At 32.1% G+C, this 20,029-nt stretch overlaps 1 protein-coding gene across 2 annotated transcripts in view; it reads left to right on the top strand.

Annotated features, from left to right (window-relative positions):
* Positions 1–13,119, top strand: part of LOC106459248 (serine/threonine-protein kinase MRCK alpha-like) — a 143,320-nt gene extending 130,201 nt beyond the window's left edge. For both annotated transcript variants that reach the window (XM_022385785.1, XM_013918850.2), the window contains exons 38-44: positions 145–225; positions 1,800–1,897; positions 2,571–2,782; positions 7,517–7,616; positions 8,268–8,397; positions 8,773–8,933; positions 9,327–13,119. In XM_022385785.1, coding sequence (XP_022241493.1) covers positions 145–225; positions 1,800–1,897; positions 2,571–2,782; positions 7,517–7,616; positions 8,268–8,397; positions 8,773–8,933; positions 9,327–9,464 — 920 coding nt within the window. In that variant the 3' untranslated portion in view covers positions 9,465–13,119. The remainder of the gene's footprint in view (positions 1–144; positions 226–1,799; positions 1,898–2,570; positions 2,783–7,516; positions 7,617–8,267; positions 8,398–8,772; positions 8,934–9,326) is intronic.
* Positions 13,120–20,029: the final 6,910 nt, after the last annotated feature.

Genomic DNA, 20,029 nt, shown 5'->3' with positions numbered 1-20,029 from the left:
TTTTAAAAAAATTTTGTAAGTAATCTGCCAACTTCTAGAGAATATTTAAGTTGTAAGACTAATTTTTAAATATACATATATTTTTTGTTATTAAATCGTGTATAATATATCCTTTAGCAGCTAATAAATAATAATTTTTGACAGATTTTGGGGTTTATGTTGATCATGAAGGCAAAAAGTCTAGAGAAAGAGAATTAATGTTTCCAGCCATCCCAGTAGCAGTCAGTAAGTTAAAAATGTAGTTTAATATGTATATATATTATGTCTGTCATAAGACATGTTAGATAATGATAAGTTGTTTAAGTTACTAATATTTTCTTTTAAATCATTATTTATATTCATACTTTATTATAAACCAAATCTTAATACTTAAAATATCAGATAACATTTTGATCACTACATTATATGACATTACTGAGTAGAAACCTATATTGCATCTTTGATTGTGCATGTTAAATTATTGAGTGTGTGTGCGCTATAAGCTTACAAAGACTCACTCTAGTAAGTCGATGTTATGAACTGATCCTGCTTTATCTTTAATGTATTTGAGAGGTACTAAACATGTCACCCACATTGACAGGGCTCATACATGTGGCAACACAACAACACTACTTCAGCATATGTAAGTTGTTCATACAGAATGCAATAACTCATCTGTATAATAATATAATGCTTTGTTTTTACTAGAATAAAGATTTATTATTTAAAATTTACTTTATAAAATTGAAATATTTTGTTTTAAAGGAAAAATATAAAGTGTTTATTTGTTATTTGTTTTGATTAGTGTTCCAGCTACTAGTATTCTTCATAATTATGTGGCACACACAATCAGTTACGTGCACACTTAAAGTCAAAACAGATTATCCAATAGACTAAGTAAACTGCAAGCAAGGTGACCTGTGAGAAATCAAAAATTAATTTTTTCAACATTTTATTATTTATAGAATTATGAAATATTATTATATCTTAATAAAAAGTCTTCCTTAGTATTATCATTTCATGTCAGATGCATTTGATTGTTGTAAGGCCTTGCAATATTTGCAATCAAAAATACTTAATTTCTGTTTCTAAAAAAAAAAAAAAGTTTGTGCAGTTTGGAATTGTTTAACTACTGCCAAGGAAAGGAAAGAGGCACTTGTATATTATCTGCCTAGGAGCATTTAATTCATTATCCTATCAATACATATAAATTGTAAATGATTAAAAACCCTATAACCTATAGGGTTTTTATCATTTTGTATCAAGACTTCTTGAACCTACATGTTTTTCTGACATCATGAATATAACTTTTAAATTTTATGTGTATTTCTGACTGTGTATGGTGCATGCTCAAAAAAAAGAAGGGGGATCAGACACAGCCTAGTGGTTAATGTCTTATACTGTGAACATGAGGGTTCATGGCCCAATGTCACAGAAATGCATTTCCTCACTTCATACAAATCCCACTATTCTATCAGACAAAAGTTGACAGTGGGTGCTGTTGACTAGCTACCTTCCTTTTAGTTCAAAATTAGGGATGACTTCTGAAACAAACACCCTCACCCCCCTCAAAAAAAAGTAGTTGAAATCTCAATTAAAGTAAATCATTTCTGAAGATAAAAGTCATGTTTAGTTTCACTGTGAATTCAGTACTGTGGTCAGTGCTTTAGGCTTTTGAGAAATTATGTTTATGTAAACTAGGTTATAAACTTTTTTCTGAGATCTGTATTAAAAACCTACTTTGTTTTATCTTTACCAGTTTTAGTATGTGTTGTCTATAATATAAACTTACATGTATATATTTTTTTCTTTTTTACTAGGTTACAGAGACTCGTTTTTAACTGTCTATAGTGACACTCACATTGATGTGTTTGAAGTTTCTTCCAGTGAATGGGTTCAGACAATCAATATTAGAAAAGTAATAATGATTTCTTCATTAGAATGTAACCAATAAAAGTTGTGCTTTATAATCTTTATATTCTAAATGGAGACATAATGTCACCAGCTTCATTCTGACATCTATCTGTATTGATAAGATAGATATTTACGTTTGGTTATATTGAAATGTAAAGTAAAGGTAGTCGGGTCCATTTTCTTGTAAATATCAAACTTATATAGCACATTTGAAAGATGCACTAGTTTGTAGAGATCTCTGAAGTAGATGAAAATCTGTACTGTAAACATTACTAAACTAAAATGCACCAAAGCTGTCAAAGCAAGAATGTTTTTAGGCTCGTTTCATGGAGGTAAGAAAAAAAACTATCTTCTGAGTTTTGGTTGTTTATTATAATTTATAATTTGAAAAACCTTTAATATGGTTACTGAAACAGAATTTATCTGTGTAGGTTTTCAGTTTTTCTATCATTTTGTATCTGCTTTATATATATTTTGCTATTTATTAATAGTATAGCCAGCTTGTTAATGCTGTATTCTTTGAACTTTTCTGTGTACAGAATATTGTAAATATTTTTTCAAAAACTGACCAATTTTGAAATTATAATTTATTGCTCTTGTTTCAGTTTAACTGAATTGACTACCATACTGTTGTTTTTGTATTCTGTATTTCGAAAGTAATTTTGTCTTTCTCACAGACTAAGCCTCTCAGTAGAACTGGTGAGCTATCCATTACATGGGCAACAGACCTCCCTCATCTCATCTATCTGCATAATGTTCAACACAGAGACAACCTTGTACGGGTACCCGAAGTGATGGTTCAGAATGTACGTGGTAGATCTGGGAAAGCTGTCATTGCACGCACCAGACGGAGATTCTCAGTGAGAGAAGCAGGAAAAGGAGGACGCATGTATGCAAAACTTATTTTACTGAATCGTATTTGTAACACCTGCATATATTAAATTTTTTAAATGTAAAATGTTTGAAAAAAAAAATGAAAGATTTGAAAATTATAGGAATATACAAAACTATGTCACAGGTAATATAACATACAAAATTATGCATTATATGTATTCATTAATATTCCTAAAAACCTCTAAACCATGTACACATTACTTGGATATCATGATCAAAAAAGCGTGCTCTATTATGTTATGTCAACATACTTGATGTGCAAGAACTGGTCAAAATACTACAAGAAATCCAAACTTTTAAATTAGAATTCTAAAAATAGTGTAGCAGCTGAAACTTTTTGGTTCATATTAGGCCTTAAATGAGATACTAACTTTCTATTAGCCTGAGTTGTTGTCCTTGGGAGGTTTTACTAACAATCTTAACATGGTTAGGGTGGAAATAAGTGTTACAGACTGTTGTATCAAACTTGTTGTATAATGGTGAATGTATTCTCAAATTTTTCTTTTATACGTGTGGAAAGAAACCTCGTAGTGGATCGTATGTATTTCATGTTACTATAAAGACATGAATTTGTAAATAACTAACGAATTTTTACCTTTGGGTACAGTATACTTATCTTAAACAAATGTTTGATTCTAATGACTGATTTATAAGTAAATCTTAAGTGTACTTTTGTAGATAAATATGTCCAATTAATTAAGTAATTAACTGAAGGTACCTATGTTTGTCTGACTTTGAAAATATGAATAACTGCATTTTTCATAGTATTTTTCAATCAAGAATTAGAATTTTGTAAAATGTTCTTCCTGACTGTAAATCAACTTTTAGATTGAAAATCTGTTGTACCAATATCAAATTAAGTCCCAGTTAACATTGTTTGTACAAATACATTTAAAAAATTTAGGTCATTGGTTTTGTAATAGGTGTATATATTTTGGTCAGAAGTAAAATGTATTAGGGGCTTAAGGAATGGATACAAGGCATGTACATGAAAATATGAACAATATGGAAACTCCCAAGTCATTAACATGCAAATATATTCTACCAGCTCTCTAGGTGACACATCCAGTATGGAGGTTTATTTGGATAGCATAATTAACATTTTGAACTATAATGATATAAGCAAGGTTGCACTTGGATTGAATAGGGGTACAAGATATGGTGTGAAATATTGGTCCTTTATATTAGAAGAAAGCATTTTTTGATTGTTACATTACTCTTAATCCCCACTGACTTTCAGCTGAGCAGATACTTATGCAATTAAAAGCAAAAAGCCCTAACTTCTTTCGGTTTCTGAAATAGAAGCTGTATGACACCATTGTTTGCCGAGCACAAGCAGCAGACATTTTTGACTGATTGTCAAGATAGCACTGTACAGCAAGGTGGAAATGTTGTAATCAGTCCAGGACTGAGAAGTTTTTACCAGTGATATAACTTAGAATGAAACTGTGACCAGCAATACGGCAACAAACTTGAAAGTTTGCACTTATAGCACTGTACTGCCAAATGAAGCTTGCACTAGTAATAACACTGCCAACTTGTCAACACTGATGGTTAGATGTTAAGGTGTGGCCAAGAATTACAAGGTTGCTTTATCTGACCATTTCATTGAACCATCAGAAAAATTTGGTATTTCATAGGCAGTCACTTGGTTGAAAGCTCACCTACCTAACACTGCCAACTTGTCAACACTGATGGTTAGATGTTAAGGTGTGGCCAAGAATTACAAGGTTGCTTTATCTGACCATTTCATTGAGCTATCAGAAAACTTTGGCATTTCATAGGCAGTCACTTGGTTGAAAGCTCACCTACCTAACACTGCCAACTTGTCAACACTGATGGTTAGATGGGTGTGGCCAAGAATTACAAGGTTGCTTTGTCTGACCATTTCATTGCACCATCAGAAAAATTTGGCATTTCATAGGCAGTCACTTGGTTGAAAGCTCACCTACCTAACACTGACAAACCATTGTCCAAGTACCAGTAAGTTTTATAAAATGTTTCATTGCCTTGTAGCACAGGTAATGTGACTGCTAAACTTTCTACTGTGTAGATGTAATACATATTTTATGAGTGTAGTTTCTTTATTATGGAACCTGTCTAGCTGTATCCAGAGTTTAAGTACATCTGTTATGTATTAGGTCAAATTGACCCAATACAGTTTCAAGCAAATATAAACATCTTTTAAATTGTAAAATATTTTGTCTTTAGATAACTTCTATTCTTTAATATTAAATATTAGTTTGAATTCTCATTATAATAAACTCAAAGATATGTTTAATTCTATCATAGTGTTGTGGAAACCAGAGTCGGATCAAATAGACCCAAAATATAATAAGAGAGTTAAGCTACTGTGATCCTTTCTCTCACACTTTTTTTCTGTTTTTTAAGACTTAAAAATGCAATTAACTTGTTTTGGTTTAACTAACTGACTAAGTTTTTATTACTACTTAAATATTAAATATTTTAAAACACGTATGCATGTGGAAACTGCCATTCCAAAATCTCAGTTTCATTATATAAATTTAATAGTAGAAGGGCCTACATGCCAGTGGCTCATTTTTAAGTCTTTCAATGAGTAGAAAAGAACTAAGAGAATTGTAATGTATTGAATTTAAACAATTTTCATAATCCAGCATATTAAAATATGTTTCTCAGAGTTATAAGACAAATGAACAGTCATTACATAAGGTAAGAGAAACCATCAAACCCGTTATTTACAGAAAATATCTTCAGTATTTCAGTGTAGGCTTATAAACCTACTGGAAGAACAGTAGTTCATTTCCAGTCTGCCAGTGAATAAAAGACATATAATTATAATATAAAAAAATGCTTATTCTGTAGTTGTAATTAAATGCATTTTAATAATAACTTGACAGTTGAACGAGAATTTCAATTAAAGTTACATTTATTTATTTTTTGGATGCAATTGCTTATAATGATAGAAGTTTTAATATTGGAGATTATTGTAAACCTATAATTATGGGGTAGTATATGTACTATAGCAGATGCAAAAGTATTCATAGAATTTATTTAAAAATCTAGTTAATAAGGTATATCAAATTATTAGTAGTCATGAACTATTTCATAAAGAAGTAAAAACAATCTATCTCCATATAGAAGCAACTTTCTTAATTTTACTTAATTGACAAATGTATTGGGAGATGAACTTAAAGCTAATACCCCTCTCATTCCACAATTTGATGTTTTAAAAACGTTGATTAGCTTGTGTTTCTGTGTATTCGGACTCATTTATTCACAAGTACAACTAAGATGTGTTTTTAAACTGATTACTAGAATCAAATACTTCTTTAAAATTTAAAGACAATGTACCAAAAGCAAAGGATAAGCATTCTCTGGCCATTTACAAACTTGCATATTGATGCCATAGTTAGTAATGTGTGGGGTCCACATCAACACTTACTGTGAAAACTTGAAAACACATACAGTATCACACATCATGTTACAACTTACTTATGATAATAAAATATTTGTTAAAAGCTTAGTTTCAACTAGGATGATTCACCTGTAATATTATTTTTAAAATTTTAATACAATATTTAATGTGTTCAAAATAATAGTCTATTGGTTTTTTAATGTAGTTGATGTGTTTAATACTTTATTGGTGTTTATACAAAGGTGATGTTTTTGTACTACACTGCACAAAACAGTTAAATATTTGGTCTTTTTGCATATTTTACAATTGGTGGTTTCACACAGTTTTGTGTGCCTGGCATGGCCAGGTGGTTAGGGTGCTAGACTCACAATCTGAGGGTTGTGGATTCGAATCCCTGTCCCACCAAACATACTCGACCCTTCAGCCGTGGGGGGTGTTATAATGTGTGGTCAATCCCACTATTAATTGGTAAAAGAGTAGCCCAAGAGTTGACGGTGGGTGGTGATGACTAGCTGCCTTCCTTCTAGTCTTACACTGCTAAATTAGGGACGGCTAGTACAGATAACTCTTATGTAGCTTTGCGTGAAATTCAAACACAAACAAACAATCACACAGTTTTGTCTCATTTTTCACATAAAAATGATTAATAGGCCTTAATGTGCTTACAATGTTTGACTGTTTGAGCACTAATATAAGTTAGACTATTAACTATAACATGAGCAAATGATTGTTATATATAGCCATTACAAAGTAAGATACCTGCTCTAAGACTCAATCAATTCAATTCAGTGAGAAATTAATTGTATCCTTTCAAGTGATTATAATCACGAGAGATGCCCTGGAAGCAGCTCTTGTCAACACCTTGACTTTATATATCTAACATCAGTACCAGATTAGTTGTAGTAACCCTATTCGATATTTGTGGGAAATGTAAAGAAGTAACACCAACTCTACCAGATATTTATTTATGACTATAAGCTGAATCACCAGTCAATTGCACTTCAAATCAGTCACTAATTATTAGATGCATGATTTAGGTAAAAATGAACTAAGTGAGGTGGTTGGCATCATTTAACAACAGTGGGTTTGCTGTTATAATTAAAACATTATAACTTCAAACTATTCTTTAACTATTTTGTGCAATATGTATTGGTTACATAGAGATATGTTTAGTTCAGAACTTTGTTGATCTGTCTACACTTTTCATTGTGTTAGTGTTCAGTTCAGTTGTAAATTTTTTCTTGTAGCAAGGTTGATGAAATAATAGCTCAGCATTACATTGATGTTTTAACATCTTGTGTGCTAGGTTCTCATTTGGTTGTATAATTATAGTACTGACAGAAAGTCCAGAATGATTTCGGGTCCAACAAACTTCAACCATATTACTCACATGGGGCCCGGAGAGTTCTACAACTTGAAAGATTTACCAACTGTAAGTGTGAATGTTCTCTAATATGTTTTCTTTTCTGTGGCTAGTTGCATCTTCTTTATTTTATATTCAAAATCTCAAATTGGAAACTATTTTTTGATTTCATTTTTTAAACTTTTTATTAAATAAATTTGGATTATCATATTCCCTCATTTAATTCTTGTAGAAAAGCTTAGAATTTACCACTTTAAATAGTTAATTAATGTTTCCATGTAAAAAAGAAATAATATTGTTTTTCTGTTAAATTTCACTTTTGAAGAAATTTCATTAAAATAGACAATGTATTCAACCTAGAGTTATGAAATATTAGGTCCTTGGTTAATGTATTTCAACTTGATTTTTAATAATAAGTTATTCAGCTATAAGTTATTTATAGGCATTTAAGGATAAATAAATATATCACTAAGTTCTTCCTGTATGTCGTAAGGTGGTCTAATGAAAGTATATATACATTACACATGTTCTGTGGTAAGAAAGGAACAAGAAAGATAGGGCTTACTGAGCATGCAAATTATAACCAAACTGTGGGTTAATGCTTGAGTTATTCACAATAAATGTAAGTTGGTTAACCAGTTAATAAAAGTAGTTCAGAGCTGGTTCCTACTTGGTAAAGTACAATTAACAAGCCAAATCTTGTGGAACTTTCTGCATCAGGCTCAAGAAGAGAAGATGCACAGAGTGAGGAGCTTGTTGCAGCAAGGAAAAGTTTCAATACAGAAAGGACAACCAGGATCTAATGCTTCATCTGAGAGGCCTTTTAGTTCTCTATCTCACTCCCATAATGGTATGATAAAAATATTATTGGTATTTAATTTAAAAATATAATTTAATATCAATATTCTGTATCCTGTTGTAGTATACTGTTAAGTACTATTATTAGTTGCTGTTCTTGAGGATACCCCAGGTCCCTGTTCCACTACCTTACTGGTTGTATATTTATATTATTACACAACTTTAATTGATGTTTGTGATAACACTTTGATTTTCTGTCCTATTCCTATAATAAGATTATATTAATAATATGTTGTGTTCTTAATTCAAGAGTGTTGTTATGTATTTGTTCTGCCTCTCTCTGATAACTGAATTGTGTTATGAGCATCTCCAATTAAAATGTTTGAGTCATTCTGTGAATAGTGTCAGTAACAAAAACTATTTGCAGGTGGCCCCATAGGAAGACGACCTGCTCCTCCAACCCCACAGCGACCATTTTCATCATTGACTGCAGGTTCTCCAGACAGTTCTCATTCTTCTCAGGAGCACTCTGCAACTAATGTTAGCAGCCTAACAACTGGATCAGGTCATGGAATCTCAGGACAAGAGGTATATAAGAAAGTTTTATTATTAACATTATTTATACCAAAGCATCTATTAATGGTAACAGCCTGACAACTGGATCAGACTATGAAAACTCGGGAGAAGAGGTGTATAAGAAAGCTTAATTATCAACATTGTTTACACCAAAGCAACTAACGTTAGCAGCCTAACAAGTGACTCTGAAGACCTTACAAAAAAAGATATGTTCAAATTCTTTATTAAAAATCTGGACAGCACTAGTATTTGATTTGCTTTTTTCATTTATGTGTGTTATTCTTAAATTACTGATTGAAATAACTTTCTTTTAATCTGTTTTCTTTCATAATTTTTTTTTCAAAAACAGCATTATGGCTTTCTAACATTTAATATTATCACACCTGTGGTTTTCTGTGTTTTCAGGGACATGGAGAGGAGTCCAGTCCTCGACATTCCATTGTCTCCAACAATAGCTCCAATTTGAGCTTCCCTCCAAGTCCAGATGATTCTAGAACTCATTATGATGATGGAGAACATGGCTCCTCCAGCTATGATTCCTAGAACAAAAACAAGAATGAAAGAAAGTAACAGTTTCAAGTCATCATAGGATGAACTTATTATCATAGTGATCCATAGAAGAAGGGGCTTCCATGAGTGTAACCAGTGCATGAAAGGAAGGCTTTTGAAAGAAGTGTGTGTTTAGATATCAATTAATAAGAAATTATAAAATTTACCAGATTACTGATACAAGCATAAGAAAGTTAGTCCACCAAAGACTAAACTGAAGGTTGTACAAAAGGTTTGGAATATCTAAAGGAAGCACCTCAAAGTCCTACATGAGTAGTGATGTATACATTTATTCCTTTTTCTAAAATTTATAAAATGTCAGTTACTTGTGGTAGTTGCTGTTGCAAAAAAAAAGAAGCATATCAGTCCATGTGTGTATGTGTATTGTTGTGTAAGGCTGTGTAATAACAAACTATTAAATTTACTGCTCAGCTAAACTTTTAGAACAAATCATTGTCTTAAGAGAGGAATATCTGTACATATACACCACTTGGCTTCCTATTGTAATTAGAGGAACAAGTTATTTAGTAAGATATATAGCTGTCCATAATGTAGATCAAAAAGGTTTGTTTTTAGTAGAAGAAAGAAAACATTTAATACAGTTGTTCATTAAGCACAATCTATATATATATATATATATTGTGTGTGTGTGTGTGTGTGTTGTTGTATATGTATGTGAATTTTTGTCAGTTTCTACAAGAAATAAAACAGTTTAGTGATGAAATATAAGCTTTAGATGTGTGAACAGTGTAGAATATTGTATTGTAAAATGAAAGCTGTTAAGTTAGCTAACCTGTTCCTCTTAGAATTTTATTTTCTTTATTTTACTAAAGACTATTTTTCAATATAAGCTAGAGATTTTACTGTTACCTGATACATTTTTTGTTGTTTCTTTAATCTTACAGCAACAGCACTAAAATCCTAGCCACCTATTGCTGGCTTTGTAATGTACATATGGATCTTTTTTTTTCTTTTAAACAGTTACTTTTATAGATGTAAATGACTTTACAAAAACCATTTGGTTTATGTTTGATTTTACTGAAACATCTTTATCTGAAAATGTTGTTTCTAATCACAGGTGCTCGTGAACATTATTGGTTAATTACCTTTACAGAAAACATTGCTGGACTTTGTAATGAAAAACTAGATCTAACACTGGCCTTTCCTATTCTTTTGATTTTGAGCATAATTTTGTATTTTAAATTCATGCTTTTGTGATATGGAATTGGTAATGTTACTTTTGATTTTGGTGTACGCTTTCCCATTGATCATATCTACTTTTAATATGGAGTTTGATCTGTCTTGAGCCACAGCTTTCCTTAGAATTTCAAGAAAAGATCTTTGATTATTCAGCCTTATCTTCTGGTGTGGAAGTTCACTTGTCATTGGTAGTGTGAAGTTTAATCTTATCTGTTTCTGACTATTTCTGTTATTGTGGTGTGAAACTGATTTCTTGTTGATCGTCCTTTATCCTTTTATCTTTCAATAACTATTTTGTTTTAATTAGTATTCAGTCCAGTATCTCATTAGTCTTCACTTCTAATAAGGAGGCTAAGTATTCAATTGTCATTCAGTACAGTGGAATATGAAGATTTTACTTTGTGGTATTAGAATATCACTGGCTATCTCTTCTCATCTGATGTAGAGCTTATTGTTACTTTAGTTATTTCTTATTTTGTGTTAAAGATATTTAAATATTTTTAAATTGTTTTATTGGCTTTGATCTGTATCAGTATAGAATCCAAAACTGTGTGTGTTTTCTTGTAAGTAAAAACATCACAGAAGAATTGCGCTTTATGTAAACTGTGTTTGCTGCCTCATTAGAAAATGTTTCAGTTTTGTTTTTTAATTAAAGTTACTGCAGTTGTTCAATGAAAGTCTTTGTTTGTTTGACTAACCACAGTTTGTTATGCGTTAAAAAAACTGTATAATAAAGGGTGCACTTGCTATTACAGTTTTACAAAATATTAATTCTAAAATGTTAATTTTTTGGTAATGATGTGTGGCTGTAATTTCATGAAGCAACCCTACAGGTATAATAATACCAGTAGATATCATGAAAGTCAGTGAAGTTTAGTTTATTTAAGTGATTATATTAAAATTTATTGTATCCAAGGGTCCAATGTTTACCCGTCATGTGAATGCAAGCTTGTACATGTGAGTGTGTATACTCTTATGGGCACCTGCAATGACACACATTCCTAGTTTTCCCAAGCAACTTAATGTATAGTACATCACTGTGTCCTCAAGATGACAGGACTACAGGCTGTATTAACCTTGCTGAAGTATGTTTCCATGGTTGACCTCAAACAAGTGGTAGCCGTTGCCTATGTGCTTGAGCAAATGAATTGTTATTAAACACGAGGGGAAATTGTTTAAGTTTGTATTAAGGCGAAGTCCTCATAGGAGTAGTTATTTGCAGTATTGTGTATTATTATTATTTTTTAATCATTACCTATTTTATTTATTAAGAAAATGTTACCTTAGACATTAACACAGCACAGTCTTATCTTTGTTTGATTTCTTCTTCTTTTCTAATAAAAAGAATCTTATTAAGATTGGTAAAATAAATAAATCTACCATCTATAGACATTACCATTATCAGAGGTACCTATTGGTGTAAAAATGACTTTCTTAAAGGTACCAGTGGAACACTTGAAAGTGTCTTGCTTGAAAGGAGAGCCAGTGTCAGTTATGTTTTCTTATTAAACATTGATTGGGTTGTTTTAGTTTTGTTTCAAAAAGGTTTGGCCAACATTTTTCATTGATTTTTTTTTTTTTAGGGGGACCATTTTTGTTGATCTTGTGCAATGACAAAAAGAGATATTGGTGTAGAAATAATAGCTCTTGGCCTAAAACTTGAACTTACTTAAATGGTCAGTGATTTTTTTTATCACTTCTTCTACACTGTTTTAGGTTTTTATTCATCAAAGCTATTTGTTGCATTTCCTTCATTAGTCACAAACATAGTAAACCCTTATAACCACACCATGTGTCATTTTTATAGAGGAGTTATTAATCTAGAAAATATCATGAAGCAAAGTAGTCTGTTTTCTGTTGCATCAATAAGTTCAAGCTGCTGAGAGAAAGAAAAAAGCACATTATTTGTAGCTCGGTAAGCTCTTCACAGAGGTTATAAAAGAACATTGTGATGTTGTCGACTGAAGCTATGGGTTCACCTCAGGGAGGTAACCTTTATGGAGATTTGTACTCAACCCTATGAAAATTATTTGCCTTGATATAAACTGTTGAAGCTAAACTTTTTAATCAAAAAGTTATAATTTATTCATATATACAACATTTTCTCTATTGTGTAAATAGGCATTTTCTTTTCTTTTTTTCTGCAAAATCCTGTAAAATATTTAATTTCTTTTTTCCTTATTTTAAACGCCACATTTGTTATATAACATTACATTTCAAGAGACCAACGATAATTATGAACTCAAGGTTTCCATGCTTATTTTATTTTTGTACACTACAAAGGTCGTAGAAGTTAATTTTAGAAAGAAATTCTTAACATGTTCTATGGGTAAACATTATCAAAGCATTATTGTCACTGATCAACAATGGTGCTTCTGAAAGTAGAAATGTAATAATCAATCTTGATTTGTGTAATGTCTGTTAAATAAAGTCAGATGTTTTATCATTATGGCAGCATGAGACTTTTATTTTTGAACTTTCAGTTTTATAACACTTTGTATATTTTGTTTTATAATGCTATTGTTATGGAGTTAAATCCATTGTTGTGAAAGTTCTTACAAGTTAATGTGTTTAACGCTATGCACTTTCATTGAAAATGCTGATCTGTATTTTATTGTTTATCAACTATTACCTTTGATTTCATACATTCACCAATGAACTATTTTGAGGATATATGAATATCAGAAAGGTAAGTTTGAACACTTTGTAATTAATTTTTTTTAGGGTTAAAAAATGAAGAGACAAATAATATCACATTATTTTTATCAATTTGTTTTTTAGTCCCAAAATGTTTTATCACATGAAAGAGTTGACTGTACTGGATTTGGTGGCCTATTGATCTGTTTCATACACTTACAAGTGAATGATAATTATTGTCCAGAGAAATGACACCAAATTATACATTGAAATGTTATGACCATCACCTGTTTTTCACATGTTTCTAAATATTCCTATATTCTTGATCTTGATAAAAACCAGAAAATCTCATAAACTTATCCCTGATAATCAGTTACTTTAATTTTCATTACACAAATTATTTTACAGTCAAACAAAGGAACAGGATAATTTTGTGAAGTAGAAGAGCAAAAATGAATTATTGAAACATGCTTTTCAAATTCCCAACTGAAAAAAAAAGATTTAATACAATAGCATGGTTTTAGTGAATCTGGAGACACGTGTAGGATTCCTTTTAAGAATATTTTATGTATTGTTTATGTCTATTGAAGAATTTGAGGTGACCTATCATGCTTTTGGTTGTAGGCTGCTAGACGTAGACTGTAAAAATTTCTACATTTTCCTTTATTGCCAAATTATTATGGTCACAGAATCCTTTTTTTTTGTTTTAAATAATATGGTTCATATGTATTTTTTGCATCATAATACGAGATGTTTAGAAAGGTAAAATTACTTGTAAGCATAATACATCATAGAAAGTACTTGCTTACAGAAAACATCCTAATCATCTCCTGTAATAATCCTAACAGATGCTATTCTTTGCTTGATACCGAGAACTAATTAACTTAATGTGTTTTTTATTTTTGCTGTTTGTAAAAGAAGTTTATATTTAATTGTTACATTCACTAGCTGTTAGTAACTACTCCTGCAGAGTATTGCTTAGTCATCAACACATGCACTTTATGTACGTATTAAACATTGAATTTGAACTGGTTCAGAAAATAGGAGTTGTGTCTTGTTCATTTTCTTTATTGGAAGGTGGCTATTCATAAGCACTACACTGGTAATCCAATCACATTTGTGGTTTGCAGAGATGTTAAATTACAAAGGGGCAAAGACTCTTCCACAAAATATCTTGTGATGTAAACTAATAGAAGTGAGAGATAGTTATGAACATGCTATTATCATTGCATTAGAACAAAGAGTACAATAGTCTAAGAACTTTTATTAATGCTGCAGTATATATATAAAAAAAGGTATTGTTACACTGCTAAGCTAATAGATAAATTTTCTGTATCTCAATGCAACAAATTGCATGGTGTAGGTTCTCAGCATAACTTAAACTATGGAGTTTTAGAAGAAACTTTAAATAATGGTAATATTAATTTCTTAAAACAATGATATCAGAAGGAACTTATTAATTTGCTATTCAGAATTAGTAACATGTACTGTCAAACCAGAGAGAGAGAGTGTAAAATTAGTGAAATAAAATTTTTGAAAATTACAAGTTTTTCATACTTTTTAAAGTAAATGACATATTTGTCAAATTACAAACTTTGAAATGGAAGAGAAAAGTAGTAAAGGAGAAACAGTCATCAAAACCAGTTCAATGAGAAACTTATCGTTAAAAGTATATGACTGTAATAAAACTTAAGAACAGAATTTGTTTTCATAAATCTTTACAATAATTTTAAAAGTTCATGGTCTGAATACAGATATAAAAAGAAGACTTTATACCATTCACTTCTGACTGCTTAAATATGATAATACAAAAACTAATGTATTGTTCTGATTAAAATTATTTTAATCTAAAGATATAGAATATGAACACCATTATTCACTTACCATAGGGATCTACAAGTTAACTTAATAAAATAATTACTTTTTTTTTTATATTTCTTCTGTTATGCATTTTGATGTTCTGAAAATTAGTTGGCATTCACATGCCATCCTCTCCTCCAACGTTTTAACGAGTGCTTGGAGGGCCTTATGGTTAATGTGCTGGATTGCAGATCAGAAGATCTAAGGTTCACACTGTGATATACCACTGAACATGCTCTACACCTTCAGCTGTATGACTATGACATTTATTCCGTTATTTAATAAAGAGCAGCTGCATAAGTGAGGGTGCATCTGACTGATTGCTCCCACCCTCTGGACAGCTATTCTTAATTAAGGATGGCTGTGCATGAACCTTAGGAGTCTCTGATGTGACCATTTAGCTCATGGATTACATAAAAATCAGTTTAAAAATACCAAATACTAACTACTTAAGTTTGAAATGCCAAATACTGGTCCTAGTAACTCGCTGTTTAAGTTAAAAAGCCAACTGCTAATCCTGATAACTCGCTGTTAAAGTTTAAAATGCCAAATACTGGTCCTAGTAATTCGCTGTTTAAGTTAAAAAGCCAACTGCTGATCCTGATAACTTGGTAAGTTTAAAATGCCACTACTGGTACTGATTAACTCGCTGTTTAACTTTAAAATGCCAAGCACTGGCCCTGTTAACTAAACAAAAGGTTTTACAATTTGATCATGAGTCTTCGATGTTATTTTTATTTCACACCCAAAAGTCACGAACATTCCAATTTTGAAAGCATTTATAATTTTCAAACGTATAAATTATTAATTTTTGCTTGCCGATTAATATAATGGATCACAACATTAAACAACAAGGATCACAATACTCATTAAGCATCCAAGCCTATTTGTTCAACTGGATGTGAACTCTCTTACGTCATAATAATATCGGTTAACTTTATTTTTCATAAGCTTTTAATACAAAAAAAATTGCTTTGTGGGCTTTTGTATAAAAATAGCTTCCTAGCAATTGAAAAAATAATTAATATTGTGTGGTTCACATGATGTATAATTTATTGTGGAATAATATGATTGCATTACGAATGAATGTGTTTGTGTGTTTCAAGAAACCTTACTACATCTTCTACTTTATCTGCCCCCCCCCAGTGGCACAGCGGCATGTCTGGGGACTTACAACGCTTGAATACGGGTTTCGATACCCGTGGTGGGCAGAGCATAGATAGCCCATTGTGTAGCTTTGTGCTTAATTACAAACACAAACAATACTTTATCTATAGGATCCATTTGGCCCTCCATTGGTTCAGCAGCAAGTCTCAAGGCTTATAACACCAAGAAGCGAGTTTCGATACCCGCAGTGGGCACAGTACAGATAGCCCATTTGGAATAGTGATGTGAAACTTGAACTAGTACAACAGAAGCTGCTGTAGTATAAGTGCATACTACTTCAGATAGAGCCCTATTTTGAATATGCTATTTCATATTAGTGTTTTTGCTTGGAATAAAAACATATAACATTTAAATCGCTAATAAAAAGTTGATCAAAAACTGAAAATGTTTTTTTTTTAAGTATTGCCATTTCAAAATGTGTTTTCATGTTTCAGTTAGGTCATTATTGTGAAGCCTGATTGGTAATGATTTTTTCTAAATATATTAAAGTACAGATTTTTGCTTCTTTTTTTTTTTACATGTTAGTAAAATTTACGAGATTCACGTCATTCGACAGACAAAGTAGACGCATATGACCGCAAAAATAGTGTCTGCAAAAAACTGATTGATAAGATTGCTTACACATAACGTCCTCATTATTATATTTTCCCAATTGAAAAGAGCGGTAAGTCTACGGACTTACTACGATAAAATCCGGGGTTCGATTCCCCGCGGTGGACACAGTGGATAGCCCAACGTATCTTTGTTCTACAAAAAACAAACGGACCAACTGAGTATTCTGCTGCGAGTAATCTATACTGTAGAAATGTTTTTATTTTACAGGAAGCGCAGAGTATTCTGCTGCGAGTAATCTATACTGTAGAAATGTTTTTGTTTTACAGGAAGCGCAGAGTATTCTGCTGCGAGTAATCTATACTGTAGAAATGTTTTTGTTTTACAGGAAGCACAGAGTATTCTGCTGCGAGTAATCTATACTGTAGAAATGTTTTTGTTTTACAGGAAGCGCAGAGTATTCTGCTGCGAGTAATCTATACTGTAGAAATGTTTTTGTTTTACAGGAAGCGCAGAATATTCTGCTGCGAGTAATTTATACTGTAGAAATGTTTTTGTTTTACAGGAAGCGCAGAGTATTCTGCTGCGAGTAATCTATACTGTAGAAATGTTTTTGTTTTACAGGAAGCGCAGAGTATTCTGCTGCGAGTAATCTATACCGTAGAAATGTTTTTGTTTTATAGGAAGCGCAGAGTATTCTGCTGCGAGTAATCTATACTGTAGAAATGTTTTTGTTTTACAGGAAGCGATTAGGAAAAAAATTGCAAATGTCTTTAAAAAAAAGTTGTAAATTACGATCAATTTGCTACATAAGCGAGGAGCAAATTACGTTTTTTGTTGTTGTTTTCAGGAAGCGTGCAAAATTAGATATTCTCATAACTATTTTTAAGTTTGTGAAAGTTACTAAAAATGGTTGTTGGTTTTCGCACAGAGCTACTCGAGGGCCATCTCGCTACTCGTCCCTAATTTTGAAATAATACACTAGAGGGAAGGTATCTAGTCAACACCCCCCACCATCAACTCGTGAGCTACTCTAATCGAATAGTGGGATTTGTCCGTTACTCTTATAACAAGTGGGAAACCAAAAGGTCACTTTTCGTTTAAAAATGGAAAGACTACCATTAAAATAACTCAAAAATCTACTACGACTGCAAATACCAGTGCTACAACTTCCTGGTATGGCCAGGTGGTTAAGGCACTCGACTCGCAATCTGAGGGTCGGGGGTTCGAATCCCTGTCACACCAAACATGCTCGCCCTTTCAGCCGTGGGGGCGTTATAATGTGACGGTCAATCCCACTATTCGTTGGTAAAAGAGTAGCCCAAGAGTTGGCGGTGGGTGATGATGACTAGCTGCCTTCCCTCTAGTCTTACACTGCTAAATTAGGGACGGCTAGCGTAGATAGCCCTCGTGTAGCTTTGTGCGAAATTCAAAAACAATACAACTTCCTATTGTGATGTCTCAGAAACTGAAGAAATTATAGCTTCTTGTAACAAAAATAACTCTAACGAGAAATATACATATAAAGAAAAAATTATTTTTTTTTGGATGGTTCAGCTAAATGCCATAAATCGATACAAAGGTTTGATGGTAATTGGTTCAAATAGATGCACTACAGTTGCAGACATTTGATCTTCCCATACAGCACAGGGGACGAAGGGATCAATATAAGGTCATACACAATTCTTTATTTTGCTTTTGCTGCTAGTTGTTTGATGTAACTTAACTTTTCACTGTCGTTCAACAATACAAAGAGATAGAAAATTTTCTCAGCACTGTTACGTTGACATGGAAAGGTGAACAAATCGGCTAGAGACATTTCAACAATGGAAAGAAATAAAATCTCAAGTAGAAAATAATGAAAGAACTAATACAAAAACAATGTAGTACCTTATTAAGCAAGAGACAGAGCATATCAAGTTGTATTTCAAAGATTTAATCCCTTGATAATAGTTAATGAAACTCAAATTGTTGCTCATCGTGAAAGTCATGGGAAACTCTTCATACTCGGAAATGGAAATTTGCTGAATACTTTGCCATGTTTGATCCTGTAACGGAAAACATCTTAGAATTATTACCATGGGAGAAATCGGTAAACACACTTTTGGAAAGGACATTAGAATAAACTTATTTAATTGCTGTTCAACAAAATCTAGCCTTGTATGTTGACTGCTGCTATAAGTGCCAAGCATTACTCATTTGTGCATGGTTCAGAATATGGCCTGGTGGTTAGAGCACTCGACTTTCTATCTTCAGGTCGCAGGCTCTAATCCCAACTGAGAAAATGCTTGTCCTTTCAGCCTCAATGGACTTATAATATGGTCAATCCAACTTTTTTATTGATAAAGATTAACCCAACAGTTGGCGGTGGATGATGTTGACTGGCTGCTTTCCTCCTGGCTATCACTCTTAAATTAGGGATGGCTAGTGCAGATAGCCCTCGAGTACCTTTGCGCGAAATTCAGTAAACAAATAAACAGCCTTAGTTCGTCACACTGATCTTTAGGTTTGTCACAGCTACTTAGGCATCTGTGATAGTGGGATCGTATCAACGAGCTCTTCTTCTGATTTTGACAGCTGAAAGAAACATGTAGTGCCAGTATGAAAACAAATCTGAACAAACTCAAAAAAATGTTGCTTCTCTTGGAATACTTACAAAGATAATTGGAGATTTCAATTTAAAATATTTTTTACACCATGGAATCGTACAAGTTTAATCACGTATTGATTGGTGCACCCAACTGTTTTGTCGAAACAGTAGTGTTTTTTTCAACTTGAGTCAAAACACATTTGTTTACATTTTTACTTCAATTCATATTTGAGAAGTGTTATTTCAAATTCACCCCAACTAACTGTAAAGCCATTCAATGACATACAGTGGGAAAGTAAAAACGATGCTGTTTGTGAACTTCGATACTATCTGTCTGTAGTTTCCGTTGTAGAAGACATCAACTTCACAGAAGCCAATGGAACAAAATCACGTTCCTGAGAAAAAGCAATCGTTACCAAGATGTTAAGCTTCAAATCTATGGCTAATCTCATAGTACAGCATGACTTACTGCACGAGATCCACCCCGCCACCTGCAAGGGAGTAATCTTGACATATCTGAAGTATTCAGCACCTATATATATATATATATATA

Source organism: Limulus polyphemus, unplaced genomic scaffold (assembly GCF_000517525.1).
Source record: "Limulus polyphemus unplaced genomic scaffold, Limulus_polyphemus-2.1.2 Scaffold26, whole genome shotgun sequence".
Taxonomy (NCBI): Eukaryota; Metazoa; Arthropoda; class Merostomata; order Xiphosura; family Limulidae; genus Limulus; species Limulus polyphemus.
Note: the sequence above shows the minus strand (reverse complement) of the source record. Positions and strands in the feature narration are given on the sequence as shown.